We start from the raw sequence: 18,671 nt of genomic DNA, 5'->3' as shown, positions 1-18,671 counted from the left end.
AGTGTGTAACATGCTCACTGACTGACCATATTCAGTGTCTAACCTGCTCACTGACTCACCATTTTCACAGTGTGTAACCTGGTCACTGACTGACCCTATTCCGTGTGTAACCTGCTCACTAACTGACCTTATTCACAGTGTGTAACCTACTCACTGACTGACCCTTTTCACAGTGTGTCACCTGCTCACTGACTGAGACTATTCACAGTGTGTAACCTGCTCACTGACTGACCCTATTCACAGTGTGTAACCTACTCACTGACTGACCCTTTTCACAGTGTTTAACGTGCTCACTGACTGTCGCTATTCACAGTGTGTAACCTGCTCACTGACTGACCGTATTCACAGTGTGTAACCTGGTCACTGACTGACCCTATTCCGTGTGTAACCTGCTCACTAACTGACCTTATTCATAGTGTGTAACCTACTCACTGACTGACCCTATTCACAGTGTTTAACATGCTCACTGACTGATCCTATTCACAGTGTGTAACCTACTCAATGACTGACTCGATTCAGTGTGTAACCTGCTCACTAACTGAACTTATTCGCCGTGTGTAACGTGCTCACTGACTGACCAAATTCACAGTGTGTAACCTGCTCACTGACTGACTCTATTCACAGTGTGTAACCTGCTCACTGACTGACCCTATTCACAGTGTGTAACCTGCTCACTGACTGACCCTATTTAGAGTGTGTAACCTGCTCACTGACTGATTCTATTCACAGTGTGTCAACTAGTCGCTGACTGACCCTATTCACAGTGTGTAATCTGCTCACTGACTGACTCTATTCACAGTGTGTAACCTGCTCACTGACTGTCTCTGTTCACAGTGTGTAACTTGCTCACTGACTGACCCTATTCATAGTGTGTAACCTGCTCACTGACTGCCCCTATTCACAGTGTGTAACCTGCTCACTGACTGTCCCATGTTCACAGCGTGTAACCTGCTCACTGACTGACCCTATTCACAGAGTGTAACCTACTCACTGACTGACCCTCTTCACAGTGTTTAACGTGCTCACAGACTGACCCTATTAACAGTGTGTAACCTGCTCACTGACTGACCCTATTCACAGTGTGTAACCTGGTCACTGACTGACCCTATTCCGTGTGTAACCTGCTCACTAACTGACCTTATTCACAGTGTGTAACCTACTCACTGATTGACCCTATTCACAGTGTTTAACGTGCACACTGACTGATCCTATTCACAGTGTGTAACCTACTCACTGACTGAACTTATTCAGCATGTGTAACGTGCTCACTGACTGACCCAATTCACAGTGTGTAACCTGCTCACTGACTGACCCTATTCACAGTGTGTAACCTGGTCACTGACTTACCCTATTCCGTGTGTAACCTGCTCACTAACTGACCTTATTCACAGTGTGTAACCTGCTCACTGACTGAGACTATTCACAGTGTGTAACCTGCTCACTGACTGACCCTATTCACAGTGTGTTACCTGCTCACTGACTGATCATATTCACAGTGTGTAACATGCTCACTGACTGACCATATTCAGTGTCTAACCAGCTCACTGACTCACCATTTTCACAGTGTGTAACCTGGTCACTGACTGACCCTATTCCATGTGTAACCTGCTCACTAACTGACCTTATTCACAGTGTGTAACCTACTCACTTACTGACCCTTTTCACAGTGTTTAACGTGCTCACTGACTGTCGCTATTCACAGTGTGTAACCTGCTCACTGACTGACCGTATTCACAGTGTGTAACCTGGTCACTGACTGACCCTATTCCGTGTGTAACCTGCTCACTAACTGACCTTATTCATAGTGTGTAACCTACTCACTGACTGACCCTATTCACAGTGTTTAACATGCTCACTGACTGATCCTATTCACAGTGTGTAACCTACTCAATGACTGACTCGATTCAGTGTGTAACCTGCTCACTAACTGAACTTATTCGCCGTGTGTAACGTGCTCACTGACTGACCAAATTCACAGTGTGTAACCTGCTCACTGACTGACTCTATTCACAGTGTGTAACCTGCTCACTGACTGACCCTATTCACAGTGTGTAACCTGCTCACTGACTGACCCTATTTAGAGTGTGTAACCTGCTCACTGACTGATTCTATTCACAGTGTGTCACCTAGTCGCTGACTGACCCTATTCACAGTGTGTAACCTAATCATTGACTGAGCCTATTCACAGTGTGTAACCTGCTCACTGACTGTCCCATGTTCACAGCGTGTAACCTGCTCACTGACTGACCCTATTCACAGAGTGTAACCTACTCACTGACTGACCCTCTTCACAGTGTTTAACGTGCTCACAGACTGACCCTATTAACAGTGTGTAACCTGCTCACTGACTGACCCTATTCACAGTGTGTAACCGGGTCACTGACTGACCCTATTCCGTGTGTAACCTGCTCACTAACTGACCTTATTCACAGTGTGTAACCTACTCACTGATTGACCCTATTCACAGTGTTTAACGTGCACACTGACTGATCCTATTCACAGTGTGTAACCTACTCACTGACTGAACTTATTCAGCATGTGTAACGTGCTCACTGACTGACCCAATTCACAGTGTGTAACCTGCTCACTGACTGACCCTATTCACAGTGTGTAACCTGGTCACTGACTGACCCTATTCCGTGTGTAACCTGCTCACTAACTGACCTTATTCACAGTGTGTAAACTACTCACTGACTGACCCTATTCACAGTGTTTAACATGCTCACTGACTGATCTTATTCACAGTGTGTAACGTACTCAATGACTGACCCGATTCAGTGTGTAACCTGCTCACTAACTGAACTTATTCGCCGTGTGTAACGTGCTCACTGACTGACCAAATTCACAGTGTGTAACCTGCTCACTGACTGACCCTATTCCGTGTGTAACCTGCTCACGAACTGACCTTATTCACAGTGTGTAACCTACTCACTGACTGACCCTATTCACAGTGTTTAACGTGCTCACTGACTGTCCCTATTCACAGTGTGTAACCTGCTCACTGACTGATCCTATTCACAGTGTGTAACCTACTCACTGACTGACCCTATTCTGTGTGTAACCTGCTCACTAACTGAGCTTATTCACCGTGTGTAACGTGCTCACTGACTGACCCTATTCACAGTGTGTAACCTGCTCACTGACTGACCCTATTCACAGTGTGTAACCTGCTCACTGACTGACCCTATTCACAGTGTGTAACCTGCTCACTGACTGCCTGTATTCACAGTGTGTATCCTACTCACTGACTGACCCTATTCACAGTGTGTAACCTGCTCACTGACTGAACCTATTCACAGTGTGTAACCTGCACACTGACTGAACCTATTCACAGTGTGTAACCTGCTCACTGACTGAGACTATTCACAGTGTGTAACCTGCTCACTGACTGACCCTATTCACAGTGTGTTACCTGCTCACTGACTGACCATATTCACAGTGTGTAACATGCTCATTGACTGACCATATTCAGTGTCTAACCTGCTCACTGACTCACCCTTTTCACAATGTGTAACCTGGTCACTGACTGACCCTATTCCGTGTGTAACCTGCTCACTAACTGACCTTATTCACAGTGTGTAACCTACTCACTGACTGACCCTTTTCACAGTGTTTAACGTGCTCACTGACTGTCGCTATTCACAGTGTGTAACCTGCTCACTGACTGACCGTATTCACAGTGTGTAACCTGGTCACTGACTGACCCTATTCCGTGTGTAACCTGCTCACTAACTGACCTTATTCATAGTGTGTAACCTACTCACTGACTTAACTTATTCACCATGTGTAATGTGCTCACTGACTGACCCAATTCACAATGTGTAACCTGGTCACTGACTGACCCTATTCCGTGTGTAACCTGCTCACTAACTGACCTTATTCACAGTGTGTAACCTACTCACTGAATGACCCTTTTCACAGTGTTTAACGTGCTCACTGACTGACCCTATTCACAGTGTGCAACCTGCTCACTGACTGACCCTATTCACAGTGTGTAACCTGGTCACTGACTGACCCTATTCCGTGTGTAACCTGCTCACTAACTGACCTTATTCACAGTGTGTAACCTACTCACTGACTGACCCTATTCACAGTGTTTAACATGCTCACTGACTGATCTTATTCACAGTGTGTAACCTACTCAATGACTGACCCGATTCAGTGTGTAACCTGCTCACTAACTGAACTTATTCGCCGTGTGTAACGTGCTCACTGACTGACCAAATTCACAGTGTGTAACCTGCTCACTGACTGACCCTATTCCGTGTGTAACCTGCTCACTAACTGACCTTATTCACAGTGTGTAACCTACTCACTGACTGACCCTATTCACATTGTTTAACGTGCTCACTGACTGTCCCTATTCACAGTGTGTAACCTGCTCACTGACTGACCCTGTTCACAGTGTTTAACGTGCTCACTGACTGTCCCTATTCACACTGTGTAACCTGCTCACTAACTGAGCTTATTCACCGTGTGTAACGTGCTCACTGACTGACCCTATTCACAGTGTGTAACCTGCTCACTGACTGATCTTATTCACAGTGTGTAACCTACTCACTGACTGACCCTATTCTGTGTGTAACCTGCTCACTGACTTGACCCTATTCACAGTGTTTAACGTGCTCACTGACTGTCCCTATTCACAGTGTGTAACGTGCTCACTGACTGACCCTATTCACAGTGTGTAACCTGCTCACTGACTGACCCTATTCACAGTGTGTAACCTGCTCACTGACTGACCCTATTCACAGTGTGTAACCTGCTCACTGACTGCCTGTATTCACAGTGTGTATCCTACTCACTGACTGACCCTATTCACAGTGTGTAACCTGCTCACTGACTGACTCTATTCACAGTGTGTAACCTGCTCACTGACTCCTGTGTATTTTCCCCAGCGGAGCAGCAGCCATTGAAGCGTAAGAAAGGCCCAGCCCCGAAGATGCTGGGTAACGAGGTGTGCAGTGTGTGTGGGGACAAGGCCTCGGGCTTCCATTACAATGTGCTGAGTTGTGAGGGCTGCAAAGGATTCTTCAGACGCAGCGTGATCAAGGGCGCCCGCTACTCCTGCAAGTCCAGTGGGCAGTGCGAGATGGACATGTACATGCGCAGGAAGTGCCAGGAGTGTCGTCTGCGCAAGTGTCGGCAGGCAGGGATGTTGGAGCAATGTAAGTCAGTGAAGGGTGAGCAGTGCTGAGACCTCAGAGCGCAAACTGACTGCACTGTGCTGGGACACAGCGGACAGTGAGGGTTCCACTGAGAGACATCAGTGATTGTACAGATATCTCCCTGAGGGAGAGGGACTGAGAGACACCAGTCAGTGCACAGATATCTCCCTGAGGGAGAGGGACTGAGAAACACCAGTCAGTGTACAGATATCTCCCTGAGGGAGAGAGGACTGAGAGACACCAGTCAGTGCACAGATATCTCCCTGAGGGAGAGGGACTGAGAAACACCAGTCAGTGTACAGATATCTCCCTGAGGGAGAGAGGACTGAGAGACACCAGTCAGTGCACAGATATCTCCCTGAGAGAGAGGGAACTGAGAGACACCAGTCAGTGTACAGATCTCACCCTGAGGGAGAGGGGACTGAGAGACACCAGTCAGTGTACAGATATATCCCCGAGGGAGCAGGGACTGAGAGACACCAGTCAGTGTACAGATATATCCCTGAGGGAGAGGGACTGAGAGACACTAGTCAGTGTACAGATATCTGCCTGAGGAAGAGAAAGACAGAGAGACATCAGTCAGTGTACAGATATCTCCCTGAGCTAGAGGGACTGAGAGACACCAGTCAGTGTACAGATATCTCCCTGAATGAGAGGGACTGAGAGTCACCGGTCAGTGTGCAGATATCTCCCTGAGAGCAGGACTGAGTAACACCAGTCAGTGTACAGATATCTCCCTGAGGGAGAGGGACTGAGAGACACCGGTCAGTGTAAAGATATCTCCCAGAGAGAGAGGGACTGAGAGTCACCAGTTAGTGTACAGATATATCCCCGAGAGAGCGGGTACTGAGAGACACCAGTCAGTGTACAGATATCTCCCTGAGGGAGAGAGGACTGAGAGACACCAGTCAGTGTACAGATATCTCCCTGAGGGAGAGGGACTGAGAGACACCGGTCAGTGTAAAGATATCTCCCAGAGAGAGAGGGACTGAGAGTCACCAGTCAGTGTACAGATATCTCCCTGAATGAGAGGGACTGAGAGTCACCGGTCAGTGTGCAGATATCTCCCTGAGGGGTGGGACTGAGAGACACCAGTCATTGTACAGATATCTCCCTGAGGGAGAGGGACTGAGAGACACCAGTCAGTGTACAGATATCTCCCTGAGCGAGAGGGACTGAGAGACCCCAGTCAGTGTACAGATATCTCCCTGAGGGAGAGGGACTGAGAGACACCAGTCAGTGTACTGATATCTCCCTGAGGGAAAGGGACTGAAAGACACCAGTCAGTGTACAGATATCTCCCTGTGGGGGAGGGACTGAGAGACAACAGTCATTTTACGGATATCTCCCTGAGGGAGAGAGACTGAGAGACACCAGTCAGTGTACAGATATCTCCCTGAGGGAGAGTGACTGTTAGATCTCTAAATTTTCAATGAAATGAGAACTCCGGTTGTAGTTTTAACATAAGTTTTATTCTGGCAGCAGCAACATGCTTCTGGCTGATTGCTAGTTGCTATGTCTCACTGAGACCACATGGCCAACATGGCTGTGCTTATACCTGGCTCAGTTTACAGAAAATAATGCGCCTTCTTTGACCTAATTGGCTCAATTGATATTCTGTTAACCTTTAATTGGCTCGCTACCAAAGGTCCTAAAATGTCAAGTTGATTGATGACTTCATGCAACATGCTCCCACTCACGTAGCAGCTCTCTGACTGGGGGTCTGTGAATTTTCACAGACTGTCTGAATGCAGCCTGTTTGAATTCTCTATCAATCCCCCCTTTGACACTTTCACAAATTGAATCATAAAACATCAGCTATCACTGGTTAAACATTCTACAACATAATTTCATGCATGCTAATAGAGTTTCCTTCTAAAATTTGTTGATGTGTTTCGCCACATGTCCGGACCAGTAGCTTCCACACAAATTTACACCAGCCCGAATTCCATCATGGCCACAATGGAAGTCTGGTTTTAGTCAGTTAATTAACCTTGTTCCAATATCTTAATTCAACCAGCAAACAACCTTCCCTTTAGCATAACATACCCCTGTGCCACGTACAGACAGTCTGCTGGGACCTGCAAGGTGTCTCACATGCGGGACAGCAGCTACAGCCGCCTGGTCGCAACAACATTTAATCAACATAAACAAACAATATAAAAGTAAAATAATTACAATGAATAGAATTAAACCTTCCACCAATGAAGTTCCTATTGAACCTAGCCATTCTGTGGCTCCGCTCCACAAAGTGAATGATGGGGGTTGCTTAAATTTTTCTACCTCCTTTTGGATATGCTCCGCTAAGTGGGTAATTTCTTCGGAGCTATCTGGGATATATGTGCAACACTCAGTTCCGAGTAGGGCGCAAGTACCTCCCTTTTCAGCCAGGATGTAATCAAGGGCCAGTCTATTCTGTGGGGCTACTGTGCGGATTGCTACCATTTCTGCATTGATGTTAACTCGGGCCTCTGAGGTATCATTGGCTACCACAACAGATGCCATGTTAATGGATTCCCTTGCCAGTCTGGCGGTCCCATACCTGGGATCAGAATGGCAAAGAACCGCTCTGTTTCTGTGATAGCTCTCTGAGGACGGTGTAAATGTTCCGACAGTGACTTTATATGATACATATAAGGCACAATGTAGGCTAAATAGCAGGATCCCGTCCAATTCTGGGGCAGCCAAGGTTAGGCCTTGCGGCCACACACGCAATAGGTGCCATTATAGGCAATGAAGGTTAGCTGTTTCTTTGTCAGCAACACTCCGGGGCCTGTCCAGGCTTTTCCATCTGTTTTATTCAGAATCACCATTACGTTAAAAACTCCCACATCAGCCCAGTTTGGACGGTCCCGTGGCTTGATTATATTATAATTCTGGGAGCAGTTACTATACCCCATATTTTGGCCTCCTTTGATGTTTCTAATCAGACAGACCGATTCCCCCGGTCTTCCTATTCCCGTTGTATTAGTGATAACAAAAAATGGGGGTCGTTTGGAATTATTGTAGCACGATTGGTATCCCCCTTCAAACATAGTCAGATTGTAACCTGCTGACTTCCATTTACGTGCCCAGTTTTCCGTATCCTGAAACGCATTGCTTGTTTTGTTTTGATTAATTATCCACTCAGCCATTTCCGAGATATTCAAGGTAACTGGCCTCATGGGAATCCCTCCCTTTGAATGAATAGGAATATGCGCGCACACCCAACAATTGGAAATGTTACCTTGTTTGGCATAAATGTATGACATATATAAAAAGGTATTTACATGTAATTCCTTTGCTACTCTACTATTTCCCTTTGGTGCAGAGGGTCGGCTAGTAAGAAGTAGGCCTATGCCTAGAATACCTACAATCAATAATACAGTAAAGTTATACATTTTCGCAAAAAGTAATTGTCCTTATTAGATTTCAGCTTCAGTTACAGGTACTTGTTTTAGCGTGGATCTAGGCTTTCTTTCCTTGGACTTTAACAGCTGCCTTGGTGGTCAATAACACTTGATAAGGTCCCTCCCACTTAGCACCCAAAGGTTCTTTATGCAACTTTTTAACATACACCCAGACTCCCAGGATGATGTTGTGTCCTTCTTCGGGTGGATTACCCCAAGCTGCCGATACCTGTTGGGAAACAGAACGAATAGCATTGGTTAGGTTCTGACAGTATGATAACAAAGTGTCATTCATTAAGTGAACTTCAGCTTTCAGTAAATCAATAGTTCCTGGCAGCTACATGGGTCTTCCTGTTATAATTTCAAATGGGCTTAGACCTGTTTAAGTCTGTTTGGGATTGCCCTAATGCTACATAGCACTATTGCTAGTGCCTGGGGCCATGGTGTTCCTTCTTGGTGATATTTGGCAAGCCGTTGTTTCAGAGTTCGATTCATTCGCTCTACTTGTCCTGATGATTGTGGATGATAAGGACAGTGTAAATCCCACGTAATGTTCAGTAACCTACAGACTTCTTGGCAGACAGCACCTGTGAAGTGTGTTCCCTGATCTGAGTCAATGCTACTCGGGACTCTCCATCGGGGAATGTAATCCTTACACAAGACCTTTGCAGTGTGATTGGCTGTGGCTCTTTTAGTTGGGACAGCTTCTACCCATCTAGAGAATTTGTCGACCATGACAAGAATGTTAGTATATCCTTGGCATGGAGGAAGAGATATATAATCAACGAACAGATGCTGGAATGGTCCGACAGGGGCAGGGGGCCTCAGTTGGGGCATTACCGTGATGGGTCCAGAATTATTTTTCTGGCAGACCACACAGCGGTCTGCTACCAGCTGGGCATGTTTTTTAAATCCCCGACCCTACCAGCTTTTCTGGAACCGTGCCGTCATCTGTTGTGAGGCCAAGTGTCCCCACGAGTGGATCTGTTGGGCTAAAAAAGGCATAAGCGCTTGTGGCGCGACTGGCTTGTCAGTAACTCTTTGTCTCCAGACACCATCTTCGCATAGCTTAATTCCTGCCTCAATCCATGTCCATTTTTCCTCTCGGGAGCACTCGCCTTGCATTGTTTGAAGGTCTCGTGTCAGAGTCCTGAGTGCTTTCAATCTGCACATCTGTGTTGGTTCTTCTGGGTGAACGCCCTGTGAGGCGGCATCTTTAGCTGCCTGGTCGGCTAGGGCATTTCCCTGTGCTTCTGTGGTATTTTCCTTGGTATGGGCCTTACACTTCAGGATGGAGACTTCCTGAGGTAATTGTATGGCCTCTAGTAAGTCTCGGACTTTTTTTCCATTTCGGATAGGTGTACCAGCAGCAGTGAGGAATCCCCTTTTCCGCTATAACAGACCAAAGTCGTGAGCGACCCCAAAAACATAACGTGAATCTGTGTAGACATTAGCTGTCTGTCCTTCTGCTATTCGACATGCTTCTGAAAGGGCCATAACTCGGCCTGTTGTGCTGATGTTCCTGAGGATAAACATCCTTTTGCCACTACCTCATATAAGGTTGTAACTGCCCATCCTGCTTTTCTGGTACCATTGTCAACAAAGGAGGAACCATCTGTAAGCAGGATGAGGTCTGGGTTGTGCAGAGGTTCCTCTGCTGCTAAGGCTGCTTCTTCTGTTTCTTTCAAAATCTCCACGCAGTCATGCTCTTCACATTCTTCCCCCTCTTGCTCCCTCGATTCTGACATCGGGAGCATAGTTGCGGGATTAACCGGGCTGGCCTGGACGATATGGAGATTAGGAGCTTCCAAAATTGCTGTCCAGCGGGTCCATCTAGCTGCCATCACCTGAGACATTCTATTCATAGACAGCAAAGCATGTACGGTGTGGGGACATTTGACAATCAGCTTTTGGTCGAGGACTAGACCCACAGTGATCATTATCGCTCGACATGTAGCTTCCATAGCCCTTAGGCAACTTCCCCATCCAAGGGCTACCTCATCCAGTTTTGCCGAATAATAGCCAATAGGTCTTTGCCGATCCCCATGTTCTTGTGTCAGTATAGCTGTCATATATCCTTCTTTCTCATGGACAAACAGGGTAAATGCCTTACCACTGTCGGGGATTCCCAGAACCGGTGCCGAACACAAAGCCTTTTTCAAACTCAGGAAGGCCTCTTGCTGTTCCTTCGTGAAGGTGATGGCTTCTTTAGAGGCACGTTTCCCCTTTAAGATATCATTCAATGGCTGAGCAAGCTGTGTGAAGGAGTCAATCCAATTTCTGTTAAAATTACACAATCCCAAAAAAGTCCTTAGTTCCTGAATAGTGGTGAATTTTTTAGCAGCCCGAATGGCTGCAGTTCTATCCTGGGTAAGTTCTCTCTTTCCTTGTGAAATCTTTTGTCCCATGTATACAACCTCTTCTTGGGATATTTGTGCTTTGTCGATGCTGGCTTTATGTCCTTTCAGCCAAAGGTGGTCCAGCAAAGCTCGTAAATCTTGTTCATGCTGTTCTTCCATGTTTGAAGCTAGCAGGATATCATCTACATATTGGATGACTGTGGATGACAGGGGCGGTAATTCTCGCAAATGGCTTTGTAAAGCCATGTGGAATACCGTAGGGCTGTTGTGGAAACCCTGCGGTAACCGGGCCCAAGTATACTGTTGTCCTTGGACTGTGAAAGCAAACCACTGTCGAACCTCCGGTGCCAGAGGCACCGACCAAAATCCGTTGGCCATATCTATAACCGAGAAATATTTATGTTCCGGTTTGAGGGCATTAAAAATGGTGGAGGGATCTGCGACCAAAGGAGCTTTTTGATCAATACACTGGTTAGCTTTCCTATAATTGACGGTCAAATGCCAAGTTTCATTAGATTTCTGTACTGGCCACACGGGGCTATTGGAGGAGCTATGCATTTTAATAAGCACCCCTTGTTTCTCCAATTGCTGAATAACCGGTAAGATTCCCGCGATAGCAGTTGGACTGATGGGTTACTGTTTAGTGCATGGAGGTTTGGTCCCGGTAAATGCCGCAGGCTCCATCTGGAGTAGGCCACAATCGTTCTTATCTTTAGCCCATATCGGGTGTTCCTTCAATTCTTCTTTCTTCAAAGTTCTAATTGACCATGTCACCCGACCATCCTCGAAATGCAACGATGAATCTACTTGGATTAAACGTCCATTCCCAAAAGGGGTTGATCTACTGGGCCTATCCAGACCGGCGTGGTTAGTTCATGTGGACCCAGCCCTATGAGTACCGGTGTTGTCCTTTTAATTTCCATTTTATGGCCCCCAACTCCATAGGCTGTACATGCCCTACCATCCAACGGCAAAAAATCTCCATATTGTGGGGGTAAGCATGTTAATTCCGCCCCTGTGTCTAAAAGACAGTCCACATCCTTATCGCCCACCCTCACAGTTATATATAGCCCATCTCCCCTTTGTTGTATTAGTGCGAGGAGGGGGACCAGGGTGGGCTCTAATCGTTTTTTGCTATCTTAAGTAACTCCTTCTGTTGTTGTATTGTCAGTCACTTAAATGCTTCTATGAGGTCGTTATCCTGTGACAAGCCTGGTTTGTTGGCTGAATTGTATCCCTAGCTGCGTCCTCTTCCCCGGCCGCGACCTTGCTGTTTTGCCCTGCACGACTTGGCCCAGTGTCCTTCTTTCCCACAATAATGACATTTTCCGGGTAATTTTCCTAATGACTGTTTATCGGAATCCTGGGATTTCCATCCCATAGCCTGTACAGCTCGGACTTTAGCTCCCATATCCCGATCTAATTGATTACATCGATCCACCAATGCTGCAAAGGTAGTTCCTCTACCTTCCCAATCCGGTAACACTACCTAAAGCATTTTGAACAGTTTTGGCTTTAGACCTGCCACGAAAGCTGCTTTCAGGGGTCCAAACACTTGTTCATCCATTTCCTCATCCGTATTATTCATACCCGAATGTTCTAGCCACGTGCATATAAACCGCTCGTCATACTCCAGGACCTCGTCTGTTCCTTTCTGTTGGCAGGCTGCAATTTTTCTCCAGTCTGTCTTAGCTGGACTGAAGGCTTGCAGCCAGTGTTTAATCGCCTCCCATCCTGCATTTAGTTCTTGCTCATCCTGCCCCAAAGCTTCTTCTACCTTGTTGTGCAATTTTCTTCCCTGTGTTTTTGGGACCATTATGGTCAAAATTTGCACTCCGTCCCAGGGATAAAGTTGATATATATTTCTTAAGCGGTCCAATTGGTCCCACGTTTTTACTCCCCCTTTCTTTGGATTGGGCAATTCCTTGGACCATTTATCAATTTTCTCTGGATCTGCCGGATCATGAACTAAATATTCTGCATGCACCCTTTTCTTCGTTTTTTTGGTTCCGCCCTCATCTGCAGTCTCTTCTGATTTGACTACAACTCGTCTTTTTTTAAATGGGGCAAAGCGCACCCCTAATTCTTCATCCTCCGACCCTGTATCATCAGAGGATTCAGAATCCATATCTATCCCTCGGTCGTGTCTTCGGGTTTGCGCTTTTAATTTATCCCAACATGGGTACCCTGGGAATTGACCGATACATTTTCCTTTTCCTATTACTGTCTCTTGACCAAATGATTTTTTCCATTCTTTAATTTCACCTTTTAAGATCTTTAACTTCCGCTTCCGACTTTTCAAGTTCAAGATTTTTCTGTCGTAGCTGTGCACAAACAGCTTGCAATTGGTCCTTTGTACTGGTCATGTCCCTATCATATTGGGAACACGTTATAATTTCATTCCGCTGTCGGATCGGTCCCATAATGGCTAGGGACCATCTGATTCGCTCTTTATTTTTCATACGGGTCGTTTTTCCCCAGACCCTTTTGATCTCGTCCAAGGACCATTGTCCTTTGGAAGTTCCGTACTTTTATTCGATCTTAATACAGATTTTAGACAAGTCGAAGTGTTGCTCTATGTATTCTTTCAACTGTTGGAGGATTTAGAAACATAGAAAATAGGTGCAGGTGCAGGATAGATTTCATCTATCAAAACCTCAGGTGGTGCCTGCCCACCTTTACAGTTGTAGGCAATTCTTTGCTCTTATCTCCTGCTGCCATTATACTGATTTCTTTACTGCGGTCTCGAGTCGTAGGCTTTCCAGCCGATCAGTGGGTCGGTGATTAATTAACTAACACACCACTGAAGTTAGACGTCTATGGGAGTTTGAGCCGATTACCAACCGGAGGGTTCGCAAACCGGAGGCTTTTGGAATCGCGTAGGAGAGGCGAATTTAGACTGTTGACCGAGGACTTTTAAAAAGAGGAGTCCTTACCTCAGTATGTAGGTCCGATGTCCAAAATTCAGTTTTTTCCCTCAGCGAACCTGTTCGCGACGCCAAAATTGTTAGATCTCTAAATTTTCAATGAAATGCGAACTCCGGTTGTAGTTTTAACATAACTTTTATTCTGTCAACAGCAACCAGTTCCTTTGTCTTACTGAGACCACATGGCCAATATGGCTGTTCTTATACCTGATCAGTTTACAGAAAAGAATGCGCCTTCTTTGACCTTATTGGCTCAATTGATATTCTGTTAACCTTTATTTGCCTCGCTACCAAAGGTCCTAAAATGTCAAGTTGATTGATGACTTAATGCAGCATGCTCCCACTCACGTAGCAGCTCTGTTTAGGGGTCTGTGAATTATGACAGACTGTCTGAATTCAGCCTGTTTCAATTCTCTGTCAGGGACTGAGAGACACCAGTCAGTGTACACATATCTCGCTGAGGGAGAGGGACAGAGAGACACCAATCAGTGTACATATATCTCACTGAGGCAGAGGGACTGAGAGTCACCAATCAGTGTACATATATCTCCCAGAGGCAGAGGGACTGAGAGTCACCAGCCAATTTACAGATATCCACCTGAGGGAGAGGGACTGAGAGACACCAGTCAGTGTACATATATCTCCCTGAGGGAGAGGGGACTGAGAGACACCAGTAAGTGTACAGATATCTCCCTGAGGGAGAGGGACAGAGAGACACCAGTCAGTGTACACATATCTCCCTGAGGGAGAGGGACAGAGAGACACCAATCAGTGTACATATATCTCCCTGAGGCAGAGGGACTGAGAGTCACCAGTCAATGTACAGATATCCACCTGAGGGAGAGGGACTGAGAGACACCAGTCAGTGTACAGATATCTCCCTGAGGGAGAGAGGACTGAGTGACACCAGTCAGTGTACAGATATCTCCCTGTGGAGAGGGACTGAGAGACACCAGTCAGTGTACAGATATCTCCCTGAGGGACAGGGACTGAGAGACACCAGTCAGTGTCCAGATATCCACCTGAGAGAGAGGGACTGAGAGACACCAGTTTTTGTCCAGCTACCTCCCTGAGGGAGAGGGACTGAGAGATACCAGTCAGTGTACAGATATCTCCGTGAGGGAGCGGGACAGAGAAACAACAGTCAGTGTACAGATATCTCCATGAGGGAGCGGGACAGAGAAACAACAGTCAGTGTACAGATATCTCCCTGAGGGAGAGGGACAGAGAGTCACCAGTCAGTGTACAGATATCTCCGTAAGGGAGAGGGACTGAGAGAACACCGTTCAGTGTACAGATATCTTCCTGAGGGAGAGGGACTGGGAGACAGTAGTCAGTGTACAGATATCTCCCTGAGGGAGAGAGGGACTGAGAGACACCAGTCAGTGTACAGATATCTCCCTAAACGAGAGAGGTACTGAGAGTCACCAGTCAATGTACAGATATCTCCGTGAGGGAGAGGGACTGAGCGACACCAGTCAGTGTACAGATATCCACCTGAGGGAGAGGGACTGAGAGACACCAGTCAGTGTACAGATATCTCCCTGAGGGAGAGGGGACTGAGTGACACCAGTCAGTGTACAGAAATCTCCCTGAGGGAGAGGGACTGAGAGACACCAGTCAGTGTACCGATATCTCCCTGAGGGACAGGGACTGAGAGACACCAGTCAGTGTACAGATATCCACCTGAGAGAGAGGGACTGAGACACACCAGTCAGTGTACAGATATCTCCCTGAAGGAGAGGGACTGAGAGACACCAGTCAGTGTGCAGATATCTCCTTGAGGGAGAGGGACAGAGAGACAGCAGTCAGTGTACATATAACTCCCTGAGGCAGGGGGACTGAGAGACACCAGTCAGTGTACAGATATCTCCGTGAGGGAGAGGGACTGAGCGACACCAGTCAGTGTACAGATATCTCCCTGAGAGAGAGCGACTGAGAGACACCAGTCATTGTCCAGATACCTCCCTGAGGGAGAGGGACTGAGAGACACCAGTCAGTGTACAGATATCTCCATGAGGGAGCGGGACAGAGAGACAACAGTTAGTGTACAGATATCTCCCTGAGGGAGAGGGACAGAGAGACATCAGTCAGTGTCCATATATCTCCCTGAGTCAGAGAGACTGAGAGTCACCAGTCAGTGTACAGATATCTCCGTGAGGGAGAGGGACTGAGCGACACCAGTCAGTGTACAGATATCCACCTGAGGGAGAGGGACTGAGAGACACCAGTTGGTGTACAGATATCTCCCTGAGGGAGAGGGACTGAGAGACACCAGTCAGTGTACAGATATCTCTCTGAGGGAGAGGAACATAGAAACATAGGAACATAGAAAATAGGTGCAGGAGTCGGCCATTCAGCCCTTCTAGCCTGCACCGCCATTCAATGAGTTCATGGCTGAACATGTAACTTCAGCACCCACTTCCTGCTTTCTCGCCAAACCCCTTGATCCCCCGAGTAGTAAGGACTTCATCTAACTCCCTTTTGAATATACTTAGTGAATTGGCCTCAACTACTTTCTGTGGTAGAGAATTCAACAGGTTCACCACTCTCTGGGTGAAGAAGTTTCTCCTCATCTCGGTCCTAAATGGCTTACCTCTTACCCTTAGACTGTGACCCCTGGTTCTGGACTTCCCCAACATTGGGAACATTCTTCCTGCATCTAACCTGTCTAACCCCGTCAGAATTTTAAACGTTTCTATGAGGTCCCCTCTCATTCTTCTGAACTCCAGTGGATACAAGCCCAGTTGATCCAGTCTTTCTTGATAGGTCAGTCCCACCATCCCGGGAATCAGTCTGGTGAATCTTCGCTGCACTCCCTCAATAGCAAGAATGTCCTTCCTCAAGTTAGGACACCAAAACTGTACACAATACTCCAGGTGTGGCCTCACCAAGGCCCTGTACAACTGTAGTAACACCTCCCTGCCCCTGTACTCAAATCCCATCGCTATGAAGGCCAACATGCCATTTGCTTTCTTCACCGCCTGCTGTACCTGCATGCCAACCTTCAATGACTGATGTACCATGACACTCAGGTCTCATTGCACCTCCCCTTTTCCTAATCTGTCACCATTCAGATAATAGTCTGTCTCTCTGTTTTTACCACCAAAGTGGATAACCTCACATTTATCCACATTATACTTCATCTGCCAAGCATTTGCCCACTCACCTAACCTATCCAAGTCACTCTGCAGCCTCATAGCATCCTCCTCGCAGCTCACACTGCCACCCAACTTAGTGTCATCCGCAAATTTGGAGATACTACATTTAATCCCCTCGTCTAAATCATTAATGTACAATGTAAACAGCTGGGGCCCCAGCACAGAACCTTGCGGTACCCCACTAGTCACTGCCTGCCATTCTGAAAAGTACCCATTTACTCTTACTCTTTGCTTCCTGTCTGACAACCAGTTCTCAATCCACGTCAGCACACTACTCCCAATCCCATGTGCTTTAACTTTGCACATTAATCTCTTGTGTGGGACCTTGTCGAAAGCCTTCTGAAAGTCCAAATATACCACATCAACTGGTTCTCCATTTTTCACTTTACTGGAAACATCCTCAAAAAATTCCAGACGATTTGTCAAGCATGATTTCCCTTTCACAAATCCATGCTGACTTGGACCTATCATGTCAACATTTTCCAAATGCACTGCTATGAAATCCTGAATAATTGATTCTATCATTTTACCCACTACTGAGGTCGGGCTGACCGGTCTATAATTCCCTGTTTTCTCTCTCCCTCCTTTTTTAAAAAGTGGGGTTACATTGACTACCCTCCACTAGAAAGGAACTGATCCAGAGTCAATAGAATGTTGGAAAATGACTGTCAATGCATCTGCTATTTGCAAGGCCACCTCCTTAAGTACTCTGGGATGCAGTCCATCAGGCCCTGGAGATTTATCGGCCTTCAATCCCATCAATTTCCCCAACACAAATGCCCGACTAATAAAGATTTCCCTCAGTTCCTCCTCCTTACGAGACCCTCTGACTGAGAGACACCAGTCAGAGTCCCGATATCTCCCTGAGGGAGAGGGACTGAGAGACACCAGTCAGTGTACAGATATTTCTCTGATGGAGTGGGACAGAGAGACACCAGTCAGTGTACAGATATCTCCCTGAGGGAGAGGGACCGAGAGACACCAGTCAGTGTACAGATATCTCCCTGAGGGAGAATGACTGAGAGACGCCAGTCAGTGTTGAGATATCTTCCTGAGGGAGCAGGACTGAGAGACACAAGTCAGTGTACAGCTATCTCCCTGACGGAGAAGGACTGAGAGACACCAGTCAGTGTACAGGTATCTCCCTGATGGAGAGGGGACTGAGAGACACCAGTCAGTGTCCAGATATCTCCCTGAGGGAGAGGGGCTGAGAGACACTAGTCAGTGTACTGATATCTCCCTGAGGGAGAGGGATTGAGAGACACCAGTCAGTGTACAGATATCTCCCTGAGGGAGAGGAACTGAGAGACACCAATCAGTGTCCAGATATCTCCCTGAGAGAGAGGGACTGAGAGACACCGGTCAATGTACAGATATCTCCCTGAGGGAGAGGGACTGAGAGACAGCAGTCAGTGTACAGACATCTCCCGGCGGGATAGGGACTGAGAGACACCAGTCATTGTACAGATATCTCCCTGAGGGAAAGGGACTGAGACACACCAATCAGTATCCAGATATCTCCCTGAGGAAGGGTGACTGAGAGACACCAGTCAGTGTACAGATATCTCCATGAGAGTGAGGGGACTGAGAGACACCAGTCAGTGTCCAGATATCTCCCTAAGGGAGAGGGACTGAGAGACTCCAGTGAGTGTACTGATATCTGCCT

General features: G+C 46.9%; 1 protein-coding gene across 1 annotated transcript in view; it reads left to right on the top strand.

Moving 5' to 3' along the window:
* Positions 1–18,671, top strand: part of LOC139247600 (oxysterols receptor LXR-alpha-like) — a 317,920-nt gene that overhangs the window by 106,906 nt on the left and 192,343 nt on the right. The window contains exon 3 of the mRNA XM_070871678.1: positions 4,899–5,168. Coding sequence (XP_070727779.1) covers positions 4,899–5,168 — 270 coding nt within the window. The remainder of the gene's footprint in view (positions 1–4,898; positions 5,169–18,671) is intronic.

This window comes from Pristiophorus japonicus, unplaced genomic scaffold, assembly GCF_044704955.1.
Source record: "Pristiophorus japonicus isolate sPriJap1 unplaced genomic scaffold, sPriJap1.hap1 HAP1_SCAFFOLD_274, whole genome shotgun sequence".
NCBI classification, from domain to species: domain Eukaryota; kingdom Metazoa; phylum Chordata; class Chondrichthyes; family Pristiophoridae; genus Pristiophorus; species Pristiophorus japonicus.
This window is presented reverse-complemented; position numbering and strand designations above follow the sequence as displayed.